This window comes from Rhinolophus sinicus, linkage group LG11 (genome assembly GCF_036562045.2).
Source record: "Rhinolophus sinicus isolate RSC01 linkage group LG11, ASM3656204v1, whole genome shotgun sequence".
Classification (NCBI taxonomy): domain Eukaryota; kingdom Metazoa; phylum Chordata; class Mammalia; order Chiroptera; family Rhinolophidae; genus Rhinolophus; species Rhinolophus sinicus.
Window position 1 is genome coordinate 50918636 of NC_133760.1, and position 23818 is coordinate 50942453.

At 41.3% G+C, this 23818-nt stretch overlaps 1 protein-coding gene across 1 annotated transcript in view; it reads right to left on the reverse strand.

The window, feature by feature from the left end:
• The window catches only part of UBE3C (ubiquitin protein ligase E3C), an 81937-nt gene that overhangs the window by 37643 nt on the left and 20476 nt on the right, over positions 1–23818 (reverse strand). The window contains exons 7-13 of the mRNA XM_074315031.1: positions 21329–21482; positions 20690–20910; positions 20067–20221; positions 16919–17106; positions 9930–10016; positions 6368–6525; positions 5987–6219 (exon numbers count right to left, since the gene is read on the reverse strand). Coding sequence (XP_074171132.1) covers positions 5987–6219; positions 6368–6525; positions 9930–10016; positions 16919–17106; positions 20067–20221; positions 20690–20910; positions 21329–21482 — 1196 coding nt within the window. The remainder of the gene's footprint in view (positions 1–5986; positions 6220–6367; positions 6526–9929; positions 10017–16918; positions 17107–20066; positions 20222–20689; positions 20911–21328; positions 21483–23818) is intronic.

Here is a 23818-nt window from a genome sequence, read left to right on the forward strand (position 1 = left end):
ACCGATCACACTGGCAGTTTAGGATTGTGCTGCAATTTACCCATAATACCCCACAACTTAACAAAAGACATGGTTTCCAACGAATACTCGTACTTATGTGTATTTATTTAGCGGCACCCACTTATTACTTAAGGCTTCCACGTATCATCCCCTTGAATCTTGACCTGCTCATGAATTTATCATCCCCACTGTGCAGTTGAGGAAACTTAGCTTTATAGAGGGTAAGTAACTTGCTCAAGGGCACGCAGGGGCAGGATGCGGGCAGCCTAACTCCAGAACACAAAACTGTATCTGCCTCCTGGCATTCATGTCTATGCAATCTCTGTTTATGGGAACACTTTACATAGGTCACAAACATTATTAAACTGTCTATGAGGCAATGAATACCATAATTTACATTACTTATAAAATGTCTTAGATCACTGTTCCTTTTTCAAAAAAAAAAAAAAGAAAGAAAGAAAAGAGAGGTAAGCGGAGAATGTGGGGGAGAGAAGAAAGAAGATACGAAAGTGCTTTGGAAGGGATGTCAAGATAGCAGTCACTGTGGAAAAGTGAATCTTAACAAATTACAGTTGACAGTAAACCAAACTTGAACATGAGCCTGCACAGGATCGCCAGAGAAAATACAGGACACCTAGTTAAATCTGAACTTCAGAGAAACATCAAACGATTTTTTAGTATAGGTATGTCCCAAATATCACTTTATTCAAAGGGTAAGCATGTCCCAAATATTGCATTGGACATATTGATATTTAAAAAAGCATTTGTTAACTGAAATTCAAATTGAATTAGGTGACACATTTTTATTTGCTAAATCTGGCAACACCAGCTCTGGATCCAGTCCAAAATACTTTAGAAATGTCAAATCCTGTATCTTAAATTCAACTGAGAACAGTACCTTCTTCATTTTACACATTTTTTCTTCTAAGTTTTAAACTAAAATACACATTTTAAGAAACCATGAAAATTTAACTGAATCCATTCTGTGATGTCAAAACACCTTTAAAACACATTCCTTTTCTCTACATTCATTTTCAGTATTATGAAATCACCCGCTGTACAAGTACTTAGTACCAAAAAAGCAAAGTTTATGGAAGTAACCATTAAAAAAATGACATAAATCGACTAAAGATTGTTAAAGGTAAGAAAAACTAGAGTAACAGTTTTAAGCTGAATCAATTGATAGCCAGTAATGAGACCAAAAGATAGTTCTTTCTCAGTTAATTTTTTCAAATTTTCTGGCACAGATAGGGCCACTACAAAGACTCTCCCGAAACTGAAGGCTTATAGAATTCTACACTTAAACAGAGCCTAAGTCATAAATGCCCACACAGGCTGCCACCACCACCCCCCATTCTAAGGTGACACCAGTCGGTAACTTTTTCACCGATTCCCAGGAGACTACTACGCACTTAGACTTACGAACCACTGCGTTATGAAGTAAAATAAAACAGCAAACAAGCAAACACTGGAATAACAAGCTGTGCCTAGCTCAATATACAGTTTTAGCAGGCTTCACAGTCATACATATATACTACAACAGGATTATACTGATTTGATGTGTCTTGTCCCCTGTCTCATATTCTTCCATGTTAGAGTTAAATTTCAGAGTAAATACCTGCTCAAAAACTAATAAAATTATTTAAGTAAATACTCAGAAATGCATACAATTGTCATACATGCTCTATCATTTACTATTTGAATTAAAAAACAAGTGACACCTGTAAACAGGTTTCCTTAACCCAATATTAAAAAGATAAGTAGAGGGGCCGGCCCAGTGGCTCAGGCGGTTGGAGCTCCATGCTCCTAACTCCGTAGGCTGCCGGTTCAATTCCCACATGGGCCAGTGGGCTCTCAACCACAAGGTTGCCAGTTCAACTCCTCGAGTTCCGCAGGGATGGTGGGCAGCGCCCCCTGCAACTAAAACTGAACACGGCACGTTGAGCGGAGCTGCCGCTGAGCTCCTGGTTGGTTGGAGCGCGTCCTCTCAACCACAAGGTTGCCGGTTCGACTCCCGCAAGGGATGGTGGGCTGCGCCCCCTGCAACTAACAACGGGCAACTGGACCTGGAGCTGAGCTGCACCCTCCACAACTAAGACTGAAAGGACAACAACTTGAAGCTGAATGGCACCCTCCACAACTAAGATTGAAAGGACAACTTGACTTGGAAAAAAATTCTGGAAGTACACACTGTTCCCCAGTAAAGTCCTGTTCCCCTTCCCAAATAAAATCTTAAAAAAAAAAAAAAAAAAAAAAAGGATAAGTAGGTAACTGCTCAGGAACATACAGACTCCTCATAAGGAGCACACTTAATAACTGTCCAAGCTCAAGGTCATGAATGTTCACCGATCACTGTACGTCTGCGAGCTCACTGGCTGTGAGGACCACAAGACAATCCTGACCAATAACCTGAGGGAGACATTCTTAAGCATTTCATACACTCTGTCATGTAACAAGTGTGCACATACACATATGTATTACTTAAGGTTGCTGACGTTCAAGTATGACATTTCTGAATGAAGATCACTGATATTTGTATTATTGCAACCAAAAAAGTACATAGTCCAAATTTTGAAAGGCACCTTGTAGACTAAATTACATTATAATATAAGAATCTCTTTTTAATCTTAAATCTGATATGTAAAATCTGGTAAGTTAAATCAAACATCTAAGGAAATTCTTTAGATAGTTCAATGCAAAACATAGGATACGGCATATAATTTATGAGTCTTTAAGTGTGGCCAATGTGTAATGTGGTAAATATCCATCAAATAAGGACGTTTTAGGATTTTGATACCATGATGAAGAATATGTGAAAATGAAATACAAGAAAAACCAGTAAAGCACCAGCTCCAAGATTATCATCTCACAGGCGACCTGAGTGAGTGTCCCTGTCAATCAAGTGTCTCACGGGACCAGCAGTCGCTTTTCTCCGTCCTGTGTGCTCCAATGCACCCACCTCTCAACTCTGTTCTCTCTCAGTGTCATTAGTGGAAAGCTGTCCTTGTCACTGTACAATGACATTGGCAGTCTGGCCTCACTTATGATTCCCCCAGCAGAGGGTGGAGTCAGTGTTCCAGGATGAAGCAAGTAGGTGATGGAATATGTGACAGTAATGCCACCCTAACCCCTAACCTAGAAAAGTCATGACGTGTCTGATATGGATTACTGCTGCCAAAGGCTCACCACGTTTTACACAGCCCTCCGCGACCACTTGTTAAAAAGGTTTATTTTTAAAGACAAGTGCTCACCAGCATGTTTCCATCTTACTTTACAGTCAAAACCAAAACAAATAAAACCCTAAGAAGACAGAAAAATACACGGCCTGTGGCTTGAGCCTCGTGGTCACCACCGACAGATCACGGGGCGCGCATGGCAGGGTTAGTCAGCACTCCGCCCCTGATTTGACTGCGAACTTCTGAACGGCTTTGAAACCGGAAAACCCCACCCGAGAGCCTACACAGTGACCATGGCTCTGGACTGAAAGCGTGCGGGGAGGGCGCAGAGCCCCTCATCAATCGGGGCCGCCCAGGGCTTCACTCGGGAGCGCCTGTCTCCTCCCGGGGCTGAAGCAATCACAGCTGTAAATTACACTCCACGGGAGTTTATAAACTTGATAAATGCATCAACTGTTTTAGCAGTGTCGATGCAGGCCTTAGAAACTGACCTTCACTCTCACAGTGACAAAGAAAGATGATTCTATCCACTTAAAACTCAATGTCCTGGGAACAGCCGGCAGAGCCTCTCACAGAAATTAGTTCGAGGACCAGCATAGGACTGAAAAATGAAAATGGTCGGTGCCTGAAGGAGTCGGGTCTCATCATTTGCAATTGTGTCACAATCAACAGAAGGCACAAAATCACTGGCAAAACGCTTTTACCTTCTTTGATGGGTTCTGCTTTAAATTCCTCAACTCAACTTGGCACCGGGACATAAAAAATGCTAACGTTTTATTTTAGTGCTTCCCAGAGGGGAGTATAAACGAGCAGCTGAGATCAAATGATGGCTCTGTCACCTACTGGTCATGCGACCTCACCTGTGAGATGCGCTTAACGCCAGTGTCTTCCTCACAAGCGGCTGCACTAAATGCGTGAATAATGGAAAGCTCTTAGAATGCTGTCTGGGACATAGCAACAACTGAGGGGTAAATTCTTACGTCACATAAAGATAACCTTTTCTATATATATATATAAAAAAAGCTAATAGCAGCTGAAACCTTTTCTATTCAGATTATGCCTTAATTTTTTTTTTTCTTATTTTTAGGGCTTAGCTCATTAACAGGTAGTAAAAAAAAATTTTTTTTCTCCAAAGAACAGAAATCCTGTTCAAAAATCTGTCTTCAAACAATTCAGTTCTAAACTCAGAAGGTCTTACCTAAAACAATCGATACCAAAAAAGGTGAACTTTCACCCTAATTCTTAAAATCCTTAATAAAGTAGTACTAAGTCATTTCAGGCATAAGAAAAAATTCACCACAAAATTTCCACTTAACGCTTAAGCAAAATAAAACAGGGCCAGGTGTAAAATACATGGCATTATTAAATCCAGAGATTTCCAGGTCCTAAAGATAAGGCTGTCGTGTGAAGATTATTAAATTCTCAACAGGTGCTATAAAATGATGAAATTATCTGACACTGTACACAATGCCTGATATCCTACATAATGGAAAGCTTTATTAACAAAGATCCCAGAGTTTAATTAAAAACTTAAGGAAAAACACATATGGTACCATAATACACATATCCAGGAAAAGCTTACATAAGAATTATAGGTTTTAAATGGGTAAGACAGCTTATTTTTAACTTAGAAAAGTTGCAAAATGGTCAATCTTTAAAAAAGGATATATTAAGGGCTCAACATGTGACCTTCCAAATTTACTTAGGAATACAGAGATCGGTAATTAAAATAAATTGTGCAAACATATATTACATTAATCTGCACAAATTATAAATTCAGTGATGCATTAGTACTGTGTTCGGTGCAATCCCAACATTATCAGTTACTCTCACTGCCACTAATGCCCGTGCTCGTAAGTGAAATGTGTTGTAAAATCAGGCAGAACGGGCTGGATAGAGACGGTGCAGCGCTCGTCGGATGAATAAGCAGTCCTTAATTAGCCCATCAGGTTAAGTGCAAGCATTAATGGGCCTTTCCTAAAGTCTAGCTTGACATCTCTCTCCAAACATGGCCAAGAAGAAAGTTCCATTAGCAATATTAATACAAGCTTAGTTGATCATTTTCATTCAATTAACTTCTTTCAATTAAATAGATAGCTTGACAAAAGCAGTGATAAAAGACCTGAAGGGACAGCTGATGACTCGAACTGCACATTACTGTGCGAGAGGTCGCCGGTACTAAACGGACTGTAAATCTAGCATTCAATTTGGAAAATGCATTTCTTCTGCTCTCACTCCTTTAATGAGCGATTTTAGCTGACTAGATGTGTTTGCTGCAGAAATTTCATGGGAAGTCAAGCACCCTTTTTCTTTTCTTTTTTTCTGCCCCAATAGTCATATTCTCAGTGGTGGTGGTTTCCTGCCAACAGTCCAGCCACACTAACTCCTAAGTTCTCCTTCTGCATGGTTAAAAATGAAGATAATTTTAAATAATTTATATCCAACTTGTATTAAATTGAGGACTTTAGTCCACCTTTGTCAATCAATTTCTTAAAAGATTAAAAAACAAAATCTGTATAGGAGATCTTTTAGTGAAAAATGAAAACATTAAAAAAAAATTTTATTTATACTATATATACCTTGTCACTAAAAGTACTTAGGGCAGTTTATAAAAGATGCAGTGCAATGATATAAAAATAAGGTTTTAAAAGAAGGATTTTATTTGTAAAATGAAAATGACTTCTTAATTTAAAAGTTGCGTAAATTAAAACTGAGACCTAAAACAAACCTGTATTTCTTTTCTGAAATGAGTCAAGTCAAAACACATTTGTACATTATCTGACCTCAGTAAACAAAAATAAACTCTGTACCTTAAAGAGCTGAATCCATCGTTTTTGTTCCATCTGTATACACTGCTGCATTTCAGAACTAGTCGTGACTCCGATACTCTGAAACGCCGTGACGTACTCCTCTCGGACTTCCGGTTTGGTTTCTGGATAAGCCAGCTTGATGATGCCCAAGCACGCGTCCCGAAGGCAGCGAGACAGCACTATCAGCTCCTCTAAAGTGAACGGCATCATCGATGACTGTCTCTGGCCTACAACTGAAAAACACAATGCAATCTTCTGCCATAATTTTTTATTAATTTCTCAACACACAGAAAGACTTCAAAGGCTTAAAAATTGTTCTATCATCTATGAAAACGGATAGGCCATGGGGCCAGCAACAAACTGATGACTCAAAATTCTTACCTTCTATTGGGTCGCCGAAGAATTCATTATCATGTATGGAAATTAGTGAATGACTAAACAAGGAGCTAAAGAGGTAAAAGAGTGGGATGATACGACCAGAATCTTCAAACGACATGGGAGAACCCCTTGAAATCACCTGGAGCAGTGGTACCATAGACCTTGAATTGGGGAAAGGAAGAGAAGAAACAATAATTTTCAGATTAATTTTAGTTTGGGAACAAATTAAGACACAACCTAAGACAAATATAACCAGGGAACATGATATTTACATTAGCAATCTACTTAAAGAGAAGGTAAAGTCATCCTAACACTATGTTAATAAGTAACAAATTAAAAAACAGGACACCATCTCCCCCACTCTTCACTAATGAATGTTCTCAGTGAAAAAAAGTATGAACGCCGCTATTAAAGAAGCACACTTCACTTTTTGGTTGAAAACTACCCCTGCCCCCTCCTTAACATAGTTAACAAAGGCAGATCGTTCTGGTCTTATGAAAACTTTGTTTTTCATGAAAACTTACTAAGTTCTCATGAAAACTTACATTTAGGAACACTGAAATCAGCTGAGTACTGATCCCGGGTTAGAACCTTCAGGAATAGTCTCCCCTTTTCTATACTGGGCCTTGTTCCTCTTACCCAAGTTTGCCTGCCAGCTCCATTCCTGGTCCTGCATTACAAGGGTCGCCCAACCCCCAGAGCAGCTCTAAAGTGACCCGGTCCTGGGGGCGCTCAGTAGGCTCCTTCACCTACCAAGAGCTGGGACCTATTAGATTTACTTCTCTCACCTGGAATCTGTGCCCTTTCTCTCTTGGTTCGACGTGATTCCTTATCTCACTGAACATTTAGCTAACAGGTTCACCTGTAAGTTCTCATGTCAAATCACTCCTGCGTTAGACACGGTGGGCAAGATCATTCTCTTATCTTCCTTCGTGTATGTTTATACCTTGCACGTCTATTCCCACAAGACCACAGCTCTATATTAGATGACATATGACGAAGTCAGGCCCCACAAATGATAACTGCTGCCCAACACTGCGCAAGTTCTAGGGGGGAGAGCACAGCAGGCGATGAGGAGGTAAGGCCCGGCAGTGAGCTTGGATGAACCCCTGAAGCTTCAGGGTGTCCATGGCACGCAGTTCAGGGGTGAGCACTGCCATCAGCAGGCACCCCAACGAACTCTGTTCCCACTGAGAAGAAATACCCTCTGGCCACTGCCCCTCCCACCTGCACATGCCTTAGTCCTCACTGCAGGCACTGAGCCCTGAGCACTGAGCACCACTCACTAAGCACCAGTCACTAAGCACCGGTCACTGAGCCCTGAGCCCTGGACGTGAACACTGAGCACCAAGCACTGAGCACCAGCTGGATGAGTCAGAGAACAGAAGGGATTGGTCCCAAGTACAAATGCACGAGGACATACAAAAAGGGACAAAGTACACTGTCCCATCTCACCGCCAAAGCCAGGATGACAGAAAAGGCCATGTATGTGGAGAATAGGAGGCATGGGGGCGGCTTAAGTGCACAGCAGGGACCCCTCTCTACCTCCTGTCACTCCCCATGTGGAAAGTGGGCAACGTGTCATCAGAACAGTCCCTGCGAGTTAAAGACAGTAAGGGGCTGTGCCAGCTGTGGGGTCACTGCACAAGCCTGTGTTGGGAAGGGGTGTCTAACGGAAGACAACAGAAACCAGCCGGCCATGGCTTCCTCCATCTCAGTCCCCGAGGAGCCTCAGACAGTCGCAGACCCCTGGGCTTCTGACACAGGGCCCCGGACCCCAGCCTCAGGGGTTGGACAAGGAAATCTGCCCTTTGACTGGCTCCCTTGGTGACCCTTATGCTCACCGAAGCTCAGGTGTCCCATTCCGGCTGTGTGAGTCCTGCTGTAAAACTAGTTTCAAGTTAAACTCAACACCAGTTTCAGAACCCTTGGGCACTTGATTCCAGCACAAATATGAGGTATACATCAGGGTTAAGTTTCTTGAGGGACTGGACAAGTACATAGAAACTCAAATTCTCACACTGACTTTTAAGAAATAATGATTTTAAACAGTTGTAGAACTTTACCAACTTATTAAATCATGTTACTAATTGAATGTAATTAACAGTACCTCATTTCTCTTTCACACACCACGACTCCATTTCCTCACCAAGAGACAAACACCATAAACCAACAGGCCGTCAGGAGGCACAGCAACGACAGCATGAGTTGCTAAGCTGACACACAAGAGGTCAATGACAATTTCCTGTCCCAATGATCCCCGATATCTTTCAGCCTTAAACAAACCTGTCATTCAGGAAAGCCAAGGCTGACACTGTCAGAAGCAGCTGAAATGCACCAAAACCAAAAGCAGACATACCTAAAAACCTCATGTTTTAATTTGAAAATGAAGAGATGTAAAAGAGTATTTCTGGGTTTCTCTCCTTCTGCTACGCACTGTTGATACAAGATAAACCACTTACCCTTCCTGAGGTTAAGTTGTAGTGGTATCATTAAAAAGCCCCTTCACTCACTTAAGATGCATAAAATGAAAGGAAAAAAACATGACAGTAACTCAAAGTGATGCTGCTAAAACACAGACAGCCCCCTGTTATTGGAAGAACAGCTGGTGCAGCTGAGCTGGACACCAGAGTCCTTTCGCACCGGGGCTGACCACTGGCACAAGGCACTGACACGTGATCACCTTTTCCTCCACATATCTCAGTGAAAAGCTCAAGGTCCAGAAATTTCAACACAAGACTTTCCAGTACCACCTAGTGTGTCACAGAGCGAGTTAGATTGCAGATGAGTGCAGATTAAAATTCTGGATACCCCACCCTCCATCTTTCAACTTCTTGTCCACCCCCTCAAAAAGCCACAAAACAAAACAGAACAAAACACTCTTCCTTCCAAAGTTTTGCCCTAGAACGGGGCCGTAACCTCCAAAACAGCGAGTGTCACACTGTGAAGCTCAGTCCCCCAGGACCTGAGTTACACGCTTCATCTTTCATCTCACAGCACAGACGGATTTGCTCAGATGGATTTGCTCAGACTCGACAGACAGGAAATTCAACACAGTCATGGGCTAAGCCAGTTTACCATGAGATTAAATGCTCTACTTACTACACATTCACATAAAATACGTGTATTAAAGATTCTAGCCTTCGAGTTACATCAAGACTCAGGTAAGAGAAATTAAATTATTTCTACATAAAGTTTTAAAAACCAACTTCTACAATATTTGATATTTTTTGATGTGTTAAGTTTGCTTCAAATCTATGTTTTCACTATCTGAAGCACAGGAAAGTCATTTGGAGAAAAGAAATTTCAAGCCTCTGGTTTGCAAAAAATGACTAGAATTTCTAAAAGAAATTTACCCTCAGATAAAGCCATAGTCTTAATAATACATATAAACAACTATGAAATTGGCATAATTTTCTTTTTGTGAAATTGAGACCATCTAGAATTTACATTCTAATATGAAATAAGCTAGATATAAGCAGTCCTTACAACACCTTTTTACAGTCCTTTCATTAGGTGCCACTTCCCACGTTCAGTTCAGTCTAGAAATCCGTGTGACACGTACCCTGTGATCATCCGTGTTGTCATTGAAGATATGAGGGACCAAAGATGCCTCAGAAACCTGGCATTGAAGGCTAAACTGTAGAGAAGCCTAAAAGGAACGGGGAAATAAGAGTGAGCAAATACTCATTCAATGGCTTTCTTCAACAAAAGCTACACACTGAGCACAACAGACAATCTGGAATATATCTGCGTCAACACCACAAAGGGCATGCTCCCTACGACAGCTGCCTGGTGAGTGTGATGGGAGGGCCCCGGCGCCCCCGCTACTGGCTGTGCCTGCTGCCCCCACGGGTGCCCCGAGCTGGGAGCCCCGCGCTGCGGCTACCTGGTCTACCCCGTCTACCCCGAGGGACTGGGTTGGCTGCTCCACAGCACAGGTGAGTTGTTCCCTACTGAGCACGTCGTAACATAGTAACATCCTGAAACATTACGTATCACTGATGTTACTACTACTAATATACAGTGTAAACTTTCTAAGTATTAAGTAACTGATTTTAAGTAACCATTCTTAAACACAAAAAATGTTTTTTTAATGTTAACTAACATCTAAAATTTTTAACTCTAAAAATATATTTAAAGGTTAAAAGCCCCTCTGTATAATATCAATGATTTAAAACTGAGGAACTTTGTGGATAACTTAATTAGCTCTATGCAGCACCCTACATTTTTTAATAAAATGTACTTTATAGTCACAATGTTTGAAAAACAACTCGCATAAAACATTTTTAGAAGTGCAGGAGTCAAACAGTAAATTTCTACCTTATGAGACTAACAGTAAAAAGGTTCAGGATGGTGGGAAACAGGGTTTGCAGACAGGAATGTGATCCACATGTGATTTACTTTTGCACCATCTTAGAAGAACAAGGAAGGTGGAGTGCGACAACAGGTGGCCCTGGAAGCAGAATAAGGAATGGAAGAGGCACGAGAAGGGCCCCGGAGAAAACCTGAAGATGAAGGACTCTGTCCAGTCTGAGCACTTTTGTGGGGTGCTGAGGGGGAAGGGGAAGAGGTCTGGGAGAGCCAATGTGACCCCAAGGCTCCTGAGGACAGAGGGCTCTTCTCTCTCCTGACAGCGACCACAGCCAGGGCCCCCCCAGACCCCTGCCAGCTCCCTTCATGAGCAGTGGCCATTAACAGTCGTGGGTGTGGTCTCTATCCACAGTTCTCCACGGCTTTAATTACTGTAGTTACTGCAAATACTGTACTGGGTATAATACAAAACACTTTAAAAACAGACTAAATTTTGTAAGAAGTGTACTAATTTAAATAGTGGAAGAGAAATAAAAAAAGTTTGATAAATAAGTCACTTTTCAATAAAAAAAAGAAATCTGAAATTTGATCGTTTTCTTGGATTCAATCCAAAATATCAGGACTGGTATTTTCTGAGCGTACAGACAGATACGGAGGTTTAAAAAAGAAATCAATCTCATTTCCATGTGGTGCAGTTTGAGATGTCCAAATGGCATTAAAAGCACAATCATAAAAAATAATGAAAGTATGTGAAATTTACCTAGAATCAAGAAATCTTAGGCGAGAAAGAATCTATTAGCTCATTTAGCCCAACCACTCTTCAGACGCCATGGAGGCCAAAAGCAATCTGTTTTCATCAGCAAATGAAGAGGTTGGACTACATCAATTCTAAGGTCTTTCCCAGCTCAAATATATGACTCTACATCAAGTGTGTTACATTTGTCACAAGTACACTCTGTGACAAAGTGGTAACCACACTACACTAATTCATAGGAAAGCCAACTGGGTAAAGCTCAAAATTAGGGTGAGAAATTAAAAACAAAAATTTACTGGAATAATGAAAAACGGTAACAATACAGTAACTTACAGGAGATCAAGGAAATAAACCGTGTTATCAAATATTCTGAGTCCCTGTCTTAATGCACAAATTTCCACCCAAACGTCAGTGTTGAAAACGAGCTGTATCAGAAAGGCATAACACAGACTCCGTCTCTGACATATTTAAACACTTACCATAAACCAAGTATATAAATGAAGTGCTAAAATTTTGATTTTCCTGACTTTATGAAGTATTATAGGCTATCAAGGCTACCGAAACCACCACACAGAACAAAAGAATAAGAAAAAAGTTAAGAAAAACACGAACTTTTAACACCAAAGAATTCTACAAGGTAGTATTTGCTTGCCTTATTTCTTTTGGGTCAAGAAATTGAGTCCTTTTAAAAAAACATATTATCTAGTATAATTTTATTGATACCAAGATTGCTTAAAATGTGTTAAATATAAATACTAAAATTTAGCACCTCAAAAATCAGAAAAAAAAAATTACACATTTTCAATAGGTGTGTTTCTTTTTTTTTTCCTTCACAACACAACAAGAGGACAAAAGAAAATTAGCAACATTTCATCCCATCTTGCCCAAAATAATCAGAATTAATACCTAGGTATATAAACCATACAGATACTCTGTTCATATGTAAACAAAAACAGGTTCTCCCAACATATTCTCTTATAAAACATTTTCTCACAAAAAACTACAATTAACATGTTTATACTTAACATCTTTCCACATGTATCTGAAACACCATTTAATAGCTACACATTTCCAAAGTTATATTTCAAGTTAACTTTGAAACAATTATATTTCCTAAATTAACCACTCAATAATAAAATAAAATATTAAATATTTTTGTAAGTTACTGAAGGTTATTTAGTTTGGGGCTTTACTGCCAAATGGCAAAGAAGTGACATACTCTTTACATACGCTGGGATGGATTAAAAATTACCCATTAAGCTTTCTTTAGCTGCGACAACCCTATGAGTTAATTAGCAAAGGCTGACACTTCCGACCCAGGTCATAAATTCAGGCCACTTGTCTGCAGGGACTATTCCAGTTATTAGAAGACAATAGACGACACCAGCTCACACACAGGCAGTGAAGGTCACGACAGCAAAAGGTTCTCAGGTACTTCCTCTGTATGTAAAGCTGTCACAGGTAAAAGAAATACGACAAGCCAGCCACCCAAAGACACTCCCACACTTGGAGCACACAAGTACCAATGTGACACTTTGTGTTTTCTGCTGGAAGTGTCACTTTATTGGCAAAAGGGATATTAAAAACACAGTATTAAAATGCATTTCACCTCTAAGACAAAGCGAGGTTAAAAGCAAATTCTAAATTTCCTTAATGAGAATAAAAACTTTAAGACATATTTCAGTTAGAAGCAACCTGCCAAAAAATTTTCTTCTCCGACAAATGAGGAACTAAGACTAGAAAGATAAGCTCTGGACATACAGCTGTGTTACATTAACACCCCAGTGCTAAAATTCTAACCAGTTTAAACAGACAGTTCCCTTTACCTGATAACTGACTTTCTTTAATTTTAAAATAAACAGACTCAACTTTCCCTTACACTAAGTTTAAATTAAATGGGGGAAAGCAGCACTCGATACCTTGGACAAGTCCCTGATGTCCCCTTCCCTTACAATTTCTTAACACTGTTCTTAGAAGAGAACAACTTTCTTTATGATTTTGATGTGTCTGCCAATAACTCCTGCCAATTAGTTTATCATCTACCCATGATTTCAAAATAGATTTACTAATAAAATTAAACCATTATGTGTTGAAATGTTAAAAAGCTCATGAATTTTATTTGACTTAACAGAATGCAAATTTTAACATGAATCAATAGCTGATTAAATCAACAGATTATACTGGAACTATCACTAATAATAAAAGCAAACATGAAATCACAGGCAAAAAAACAACTGTCTCTCACTATAGGTACATCCTCAGTATTTTTTCTAAAGTATATAAAAATCGGTTTACAAAACCATGAAGTTTATAATAATTCTACACTCTACAAAGAAAAATCCATATTTTTATCCATTGAAGCCATCTGCATAATCATTCTACCTCAAATTATTAAAGATATGGACTTAGAATCAGGAGCTAAGGAGCAGCCATTATCACATTACTTACAAGTGCTTGGAGAACAGATGGCGCAATAGCCATACATATCCAGGGCACACGACTGTGTCTAAATCACAATGATTAATAACACACAATTAAGCGGGCTCATTCTATTAGTTTTGGGTAGAAAAATCAAGTATGTGTTGTAATAAAACTGATTTGTGATGCCTTAAGACTTGATGTATTTACAAGAAAACTATAGGCAAATTATATCAACCTTTCTGATTCCTAAAACACTACCTTCAAAATTCTGTTTCAAAGTTTTTAGATATTAACAGAACAAAAGAGCCAGCCCCAAAGAATATGCCCATCTACCCACCTCCTTGGCATCAGCACTCTAAACGGCAGCACCTATTTATCGGAAAATGAAAATTCCCTGGAGTTGGAATAGGAGGAGAAATCTCAGTATGTACACTCAGGAAGGCTTGAGAGAGATGGTAACCTCTGATGAATCTAACAGATTAATTCAGCCACAAGAGATAGGAGACAGGAGGACGCGTTTTGGAGAGACCATGTAGGCAAAAGCTGAGAGACATGCGACACCAGGGTGGCATAAAAATAGCACAACAGGATCAAGAAAAAGGCAAGTCATGAAGCAGGGCGGAAGCAGAAAGTGCTTTGCGGCTGGGAATACAGTCCAAGCGGTGGCCCAATGCTCAGGAGACAAGTCCTCCACGAGGCCCTACGCTGAGGACTGTGGGCTGTTTTCCTGAAAGCAAAGGAGACCCACCAGTAGATGTTTAGTTTAAGCAAGAGGATGAAATAATCAGGGCTGTATTTTGACAATTCAGTCTGGCAAAACCCGACATAAGAGGAGCAGCAGGCATGCGTCGTGGTGACCAGTGCGAGCGGGCTGACTGGGGAAGGCGTTGTCTAAGCCTAGGTCCTGGGCCGCCAGCTGGCGCTGTCCAACAGACTTTGTCCTGACGAAAGATCTCAGCCACTGGCCGCACATGACTCCTAAGCCCAGGAAACGGGCCAGTGTGGCCGAGGAACTGGGCTTGTACACTAATTTTAATAAATTTAAACTGAAGCAGCCACGTTTCACAAGTGGCTGCCCTACAGGACAACCCCTGGGAACCCCCAGGCTTGGAGGTCGACGCAGAGCTCAGTCGTGGGCATGTAAGGGTCTGGGCACAGCCCTGGGAGCCGCTGAGCAAGAGTCCAGAGCTCCAGAAAGGCTGGAGCCACTTGTATGGAAGAGACCACCCAGAGAATCAACTGAGTAGAACAGTCCTAAGAAATTGAACCAAAAAAGGAGGCTAAGAAGTTTTGAAAACACTGAAACAGACAAAAAAGATCTGTGGAGGAAACTGAGGGGAGAGGTCCAAGAGTAAAGGAAGACGCATGGGAATGGGGTCTGTGGGGGGAACACATGAAAGGGGCTCAGGAAGAGAGGAGGGGGGCAGGAAGGAGGGGGGAGGGTGGTGCCTGCACAGGGACCCGGAGTCTGGGCTGAGCGTGGGGCTGCAGGCGGCCTGTGGGCGTCACCTCTTTAAGTGAAAAAGGAAGATACACAACAACGTGAATAGGAACCTACTTTCTGTGTCAGAAGGTGGAAAAGGTAGGACTGCCTATTGGTTATTATTCATTGTTCTGTATCTTCCTTTTTTCACTTAAACCACACCTTGGAAACTGTTCCATATCAATGTAAAAAGGGCCTCTGCATTTTTTATACAGCCTGACAGTCAATGTGAAACCAATTAGAATTGCAAATCCCAACCTTGAAAATAAAAGGGATTGACACAGCCTGGGAGGACTTCAGAGTGGGTTATCAGCCCAGGGATTTACTAATCGTGTTTTAAATACCTTTTAAAAGAAAGTTGGAAGCAGTTAAAAACTACAACAGTTAAAGTAAGCCTGTTTGCTCTTTCATGAGCTGTGAAGACGTTCTAAACACGTACAGGCTAATAGACGTGAACCATAAAGGCCATCCCAGAGTAGTTTCTTAGAGGAAATAGGTGCTGTACTCATAAAGCGAGGCTGACATAAAGCTCCTTCAGCCATGAAACAGCGCCGAGCAGCTCGCGTGGGAAGCCCAGCCCAGGACCCTGAGCATGTAGCAGAGCAATCAGCACCCAAAGGCTGGACTTTGTGCCACAATCAAAGCGAGTGCCCCGCAGGGTCTCATATCCTGCACTCATGCCACCAGCCCCGGGCTAATCACCTTGGGGGCACCATTTCCTCCCCTGTAATAAACACCAGTCAGCAAAGCTAGAAGATAGCGTCTAATTAGCTGGCTGCATTAGTGGTTCCCACATACAGTTCATTTCAAAGAGCCTGTCCTAACCCAAAGGAACAGCTCTTTTCCTGCTGTGGGACAGCGGTTTGTAAAACCCGGAGCGGATCCCTTGGAGTGACATGAGTCACCTGGTATTTTGCACACAGCACCCACATTATGACAGAGCCTTTCGGCAGGTGGCCTGTGACATCGTTCCCTCAGGTCCTAGAAGTACTACTGAACTGTTAAGTATTTTTCTATTAAATTACCAAGAAACCACTAAAATATCACTCAAAAGAGAGGGAAGTAAATAGTGCAAGATTACCGTCACAATTAGCTAAGCATAAACGAACCACATTTTAACATGTATGTTGTTTTGTCCCTCTCAAAAGTTTGTATCAAAGTTTTAAAAACAAAAATTTCAGAGTGCCAGAGTAAACTGCCAGGGCAATCTGATAAAAAGAGTGTTATGAAAGAGTCTAAAAAGATGTGTCATATTTTGTGTCATATTTTGGTTGTTTCTACAATATAACGGCCAGCACAAGTCTGACTTTTAAAATGGGCGGTTAGGACCCACCTCCTCTTTCATTCCTAAAATTCTATAGAAAGATGAGCTCCTCTGCTAACACTTACAGGGCACCTCACAGGCCAGCGAGAGGCCCCTCTCTCTGGTTTGGGAGAGAAAAACCAACTTTCATTGCCACGAAATGCTTGGACAGTGGAACATTCTGTGTCATATTCAGACAAACAGACGTAGACTGGGAGCAAAGCACAGGACGGGAGGAGCAGGGGCGGGAGGGCGGGGGAGGGGTGCCCGCCTACTTGCCTGACTTTGGGCACCGCTGCCCGCTGCTGCACCATCAGGGTGTGGCACACAGAGGCCATGAGCGTGAAGGCCTCCTCGCTTGCCGAGTCCCTCCAGACCAGATTCAACAGCGTGTTGGTCTGCTGTTTTGTATCCAGCTTTTTCAGACACTCCTCTGTTATGTAGGGTACTGACAGTCTACCATCCTCCTAAAACACACCAGGTAAATTAGTCTGAGTTAGTGACGTTCTGGGAGAACTCACCTCTAACTACAAACATATAGAAAATCTTACTTTTCTTCAAATGAAACTAAAAGATGGGCATTATCCCCAAGTGATCCATACCACACCGACTATCGCTCTCTCCACCAATGCATCCTCTAAAATACCCAGACACCCACCGGAGATCGTCTCTATATGAGGCACCAATTTTGTCCAGCAGAATGACAAGGAATGGTGACTACTCAGCTTTGCCTACTGATGTGACACAGCATTTACATTTTAAGAAAGTTTTATTTCATACCTTTTAGATTGCATTGTACAAAGCATACAAGTGTGAAAATATATTTTCATTGACAGAATTTCCATTTTAAATGATTTGAGAGATCAATTTAAGCAAAATAGTCAGAATAATAAAGAACTCATTTAGAAACAATCAAATGAAATATATAAATCTCTTATTTGATGTCTTAATCTCTCTACATCTGATTCACTGAATAAAACCTGAGCTAACGCTCTCTGTGGTTTACTTATCTGGGGTATTAACCAAAGATGCATACATTGTCCATATACGTACATGTATGACAGGTGTAACATGAACATACATGAAATGGGCATTGCTGACTGCACTGTTTGGAAACTCAGGTGGGTAGAATTTATGTAATTCCTAAGAAAACACTGCTCTACAGATAAGGTGACAAACTCTGTGCCACACTTGAACCTGTCAGTAACGTGCACCCATGACAGATGTCAGGACATGAGCACTGCTAGTTCTGTAGTGCGTGCTTTTAAGCTTGAAATACAATTTCTTTTGAAATGAAGCAGAGTACAGTTTGCCACAGATGTTGGTAACGAGAAGCTCAAGCTGCACTTCTGAGCACTCAGGTGTGAGCACAGGCGAGTCTGAGGCCCGTGCCTGCTTCGTGTGTCCTCAGTCTGCTTTTCTGCGTCCACACTGAGGATGGGCTCCGAGATGTCGCCAGCACACACAGCCCACAGCCTCTTCTTCACATGGGCACAAATGACATTGTGCATAATAACATTTTAATTCCACAGAAGTATTAAAAAACTATCTTCTAAAAACAAAAGATTGATCTACATTCCATCTAGAGGATCCCACTTCTTTTTTTGACCTACAATAAAATTCAGTTTTTGGTGGACAGTTCTGAGTTTGACAGATGCAACAATTCCAGTACCCACCCCAAAATGCAGTTTTCCCCGTGTAATTAACCCTCCCTCCTGGCGGAAGCCCTGCAAACGGCGATCTGCTTTCCTTTCCTTATGGTTATGCCTTTTTCATCCGTGCTACGAAGCTGTCTGAATCCAGAAGGCACAGAACAACACCCCCTTTCACTGCCCGACAGCCTGAAGCTCTGCTTCCCCTGGACACCCGCCCCACTCCCAAGTGTATTCTCCCTGAGACGATACTGGTCAACGTGCAATTTCCTAACAGCAACGACAACAAATACTTAGAACCTATCAGAGCCATACCTCAAGCCATTTCAATCGTGTAATTAAGAGAAAAAGAGGTCAGCAGCACTTGTATCACTTAAGTAAGACACATCATGTGTGCATATCACGTATGACTTTTCACCCCCTTGAAAATACACAGTAAAAAATGCTAGGTAAGAAATGAGAGAGAGGGACTTAGAAAAATGTGACAATACACTTAAAACTAATTTTTAAATAAATAAATCGTAACATTTATCATCTATACAATTGACAAAAACTAACAAAAGACATTACTGTTCACAAGACAGGGTAAGAAGGCACTAAACCTTCTGCTGTCCTTTTAGGGGCTGGGGAGAAGGGGGAAAGGAGTGACGGCAAATGTATCTGATTTCTTTCTGGAATGACGAGATGTTCTAAAGCTGGATAGTGGTGATGGTTGGACAGTTACGTTAACATACTGAAACACATCACTGAATTGTATGTCACTTAAAAGGGTAATGAAATGTAATGGTAAACTGTATCTCAATCAAGCTGTTACTAGAACATTCTTTTCAAAACAGAATAGTGCCGGGGCCGGCCCGGTGGCTCAGGCGGTTGGAGCTCCATGCTCCTAACTCTGAAGGCTGCCGGTTCAATTCCCACATGGGCCAGTGGGCTCTCAACCACAAGGTTGCCAGTTCAATTCCTCGACTCCCGCAAGGGATGGCGGGTAGCGCCCCTTGTAACTAAGATTGAACATGGCACCTTGAGCTGAGCTGCCACTGAGCCCCCGGATGGCTCAGTTGTTTGGAGCGTGTCCTCTCAACCACAAGGTTGCCGGTTCGACTCCCACAAAGGATGGTGGGCTGCGCCCCCTGCAACTAGAAATGGCAATTGGACCTGGAGCTGAGCTGCGCCCTCCACAACTAAGATTGAAAGGACAACAACTTGAAGCTGAATGGCACCCTCCACAACTAAGATTGAAGGACAACAACTTGACTTGGAAAAAAGGCCTGGAAGTACACACTGTTCCCCAATAAAGTCCTGTACCCCTTCCCCAATAAAATCTAAAAAAACCCAAAAACACAACAGACTAGCTCCTGGCACTCAGTAAGTACACTTCCTGAGAACTAGTAGGAACTCACCCTTTTCACCCAATCATTTCACTTCTAGGAAATACTTCGTGAGTAATTAATTAAATAATATACAATATGACCCTATTTTGCATAAGAAACACACACAGAACTATGGATCTCCCTGGATATTTGTACAGATGTACACAAAAGGCATGGACGAATGTACTTGTGATCACCAGGGTGGTTATCTCTGGGAAGAGAGGTGACGGCAGTGGAGGTAAGGGCACGTCATCTGTACAGTTTGAATGCTTTACAACAAGAGTGCTCTCATGGTTTACTTGGATCATTACAAATGAGAGGTACACAACGGTAAAAGGCACGTGAAAACCTGATGAAGCCGTCCAGTTAACCCTCCCACCGACGCCCAGGCCCACAGGAGCTTACTGTAGCGCTCATCTGCTTGTCTGTTTCTTCGCTCTCATCTTCGGAGTCACTGGCTGAATCCTGACCGCTTGTATTGGCAGGTGACACCGGTAACTGAGAAAGAAACGTCTGGAGTACTCTTAAATACACTAGCAGTCCTTCCTCAGAGAGCGTCCCTTTGTAAAACAACCAATTATAACATTTGATTAAAACAAATAAAAAAGAAACTGGAAAACTCAGGTATCATTTTTCCTATAGTCAGAAAGGCATTTGTGACCAGAACTTACTATATTTCCAACAATTCATGTATAGACATATGCATCAAAATATACTAGAGGGAAGATGCTAGAATTCTAGAACAGGCACACTAGAAGTTTAGTAGGATACATGGGGAAAGCATCCCCACCCGCACAGGAGTTCTCCCAGTCAATGCTAAAATTCCTTTTAATCGGTGTGGCCTTATAACAAGTGTGTAACTCAGGGTTTTCCTCTGCCCAGCAACTGCCAGGGGCCCCATTCAGAACAGCCCTTCAGCAAACACACCCTTCCAAGGAACCCTCATGCCGGAGGCCATGCTGACAGTAGGACACCGGCCACCGCGTTACGAGCTATGTGTGAGTTCAGTTGAAACGTGTATTTCATACCCAGATAGTTTTCACCAACAGTCAGAACGAAGTAGAAAAGCCAAGGCGCGCCACCACTGGCCTCGGAAGCCCTGCTGCCCCCCAATAACAGTGCGTGCAGGAAGGGCTCGTAGGGGAAGACAGTCTGAGCATCTGCTACTGCGGGAATGACCAAGTGAAAAATCTGCTCTGTAAAAGGTGCTGCCAAGAACTCCTCCGTGAAGGCGGTAAAAACCTGCTGCCTAAAAGAGAAAAATGGAAGCTTTTAGTAAAATCAAAACATGCTGTTCATAAAATCATTGATTAAAATGAACTTTCAAACTATCCTTCCAATTAATCAAAGTTAGGTATTCAGTATCAACCAGGCCACCCTGAAACGAACTTAACTTTGGGTCTTCCCTATTAAAAAACACTGCCGCGTTTTTGTCTCTTTTGACAGGGGCTAGAAAGCCGAAAAATAACCAGGTCTTCAGAATTATATATTTATATTAGGGTACAGGCCAGACAGGAAAAGTACATTTTTCCTTAAACTGAGTCACATTAACAAAGTAAAACTTTGACTTTCGGGTCTGCGAGTTAAGACAGCATCCTGCGCCACAGTTACTGTTGGACACAGATCTCGTCAAACTACAAACGACAAAAGAATGACCCCAGTCTCACCTGGCTCCTTCTGGACAGGAGTTGTAGGTAAAGTGCAATGGTTTTAGAACATTCTCTAGCAAAATTTTTGCTATAGGAACTCGAGATAAGTCAGAATAGTCAATACTTGATGGAAGCTTGCTATTAATTAACAAATAGAGAGATCTATAATACCCTAAAAGAAAGGAAAAACACATATTTAAAATTTGGTACCTTTTCTTATAATGAGGAAAAGAACTTGTCAGTTTTTAAATACTTTTTACAACCCTCTATAGGTCCAAACTTAAGTTTACTCTTCGTCAACATTTTATTAAGGGAAACGTTAAACACATACGTAAGCAGCCTGCAATGGTACATAAGCTCCTTGGACCCATCACCCAGTGTTGACAATTCTCAACCACAGCCAATCACAGAACGCTCCACTCACTGGGAAGCAAATCATTTCAGTGTATCATCCAAGACAAGGGCTGTGTTTTTCTTAAAAGGACCATTACTACAGTTAAGTACGTTAATTGTAGTAACTCTAATATCACAAATGTCTAGTCAGTGTCTGAGTCCCCAAGTGTCTGTTATAATTTGTTTTACTCTTTTGCTTGAATCGGGTCCAAGTAAGGCCCCTATATTGTGATTTTTACAATTTGTCTCCTAGGCATCGTCCAAATATTTAATTAGTTTTGTTTTTAAAAAACGTCTTGCTGAATTCATGCACTTCAATACCCTGATGCGCTTCGACCACTGCTGCTCTCATCCTCTCTGCAGTCAGTCACGCCGCCCCGTCCTCGGCCAGCGGGGGAGACCTCTGGGGGCTCCCGAGACCCGGGGGGCAGTGGGAGCATCCTGCTTTCTGATGGGACACGATGCCCCTGTGACTCTCTCATTTCCTGACCAGGACCTGCAATCAGCCTTTGCTCCAGAGTCTCTTAAGTGCCTTTTGGAGGAAATGACGTCTGAGGATCACAAGCTGGGCACAAGGAATACAACTGTTTTTGTTCTCAAGGCAATTTCTATGTAAGAGAAGCCACAACTTTCCTGCCTTGTACGCCTTTGCTGGGAGTTCTCGGTGTGCAGGGAGCAGACCCTGCAGAATCACCAGCGACCACATCACAGAGCCTTTTACAAGTATTGGTCCCTTTTAAACATGTAGTGAGAACAGTCCAGGGCCAGTCTGTGAGCTCCTCGTGACTGTACAGACACATTTGCGGGTATCACCACGCGCGTGGTTTGCTTCTGGAAACAGTGCCAGCCAGCCTGGCACCCGAGTCCTGGCCACTCGGCACCCCATCATTAGACCTACTTTGTTCACTACCCCAATTCTAACCTCATCTATTGATTACCAGTGAAGCTCACAAAGAAGCTGGAAAGCTCTTTCACTATAAAATTGAAAACAAGAATTTGGGGGGAAAAAACATCAAGAAATTTTTTTAAAGTGTTACATCATTAATACCAGGGGTGCCACAAAAATGTACACATTTTAAGAGATGCTATCTATGTATTAACTTTTCAAAGTTGGATTACAGTAGCGATGTGTATTGTAGTGTGACGTTTGCTCAAAAGATGACATTAATCAAATGAATGCTAGCGTCATTCATTGTATTATAATTTTAATATAGTTTTTTCCTTTCTTAAAATGGGTATACCTTTTTTGGCACCCTCTATATATTAACAGAAATATATATATGTACATTAAACTGATAAACTGACAGCATGACTAGACTATTAAGTAAAGTTCAGTTGCAATTGTTAAAAAGCTTCATTTTAAGTCATAGCACATACCATACAACAACACAGACTATAATAAACAGAATGCTAAAATTTTATAGACTGATAATGTCAGGAAGTAACTTATTAAAATAGCTGAAAATGGCTACACCACAGAAAATGCTAGAAGCAGCAGTTTTAGTGTAAGATTTTGAAGCATTTCCTATTTCTAGACACATTGCAAACTAATGCATGTTTCTTAGTTATCTTCTTTACTTACAATTTCAGAAAACGAGAAAAGTAAAAATTCTAATCAAATGCTTTGCCTTAATCAATATACTCAATGCCTCAATTATATAATAGACCATTTCTAATTACCACTGATTTGTTTTTTAAAAGATGAAATTCCACAAATTTCAATTTACTTTTAATTAACTCCCTAGTCTTTCAACAAACTATGTAGGGTTTCTTTCTAAGCCAAACAGTAAGGTTGAGATGTGCAAGAATTTAATTTTTACAGTTCTAATGCTGAGGGTTAAATTAGCCAGATTAACTTAGATTAAGCCACCACTTCAAGAAACAGGCAGACTTACGTTTTACCAGCAGTACCTACAGCTAGCTCCTCTGACGCTGATAACAACATGGATTTTTAATGCTGACAGATACTCTGGGAGTCCAAGCCCTGAAGTATTTGATTCTCTACCAGTGAAAAACTGCAGATCAGTTTTTTAAAGTTTTGGTTTAATTTTACATTGCTTAATTCATCATAAAAGTTTTTAAATCATGTATTTCACAGTCTTTCTCCAAAATGGT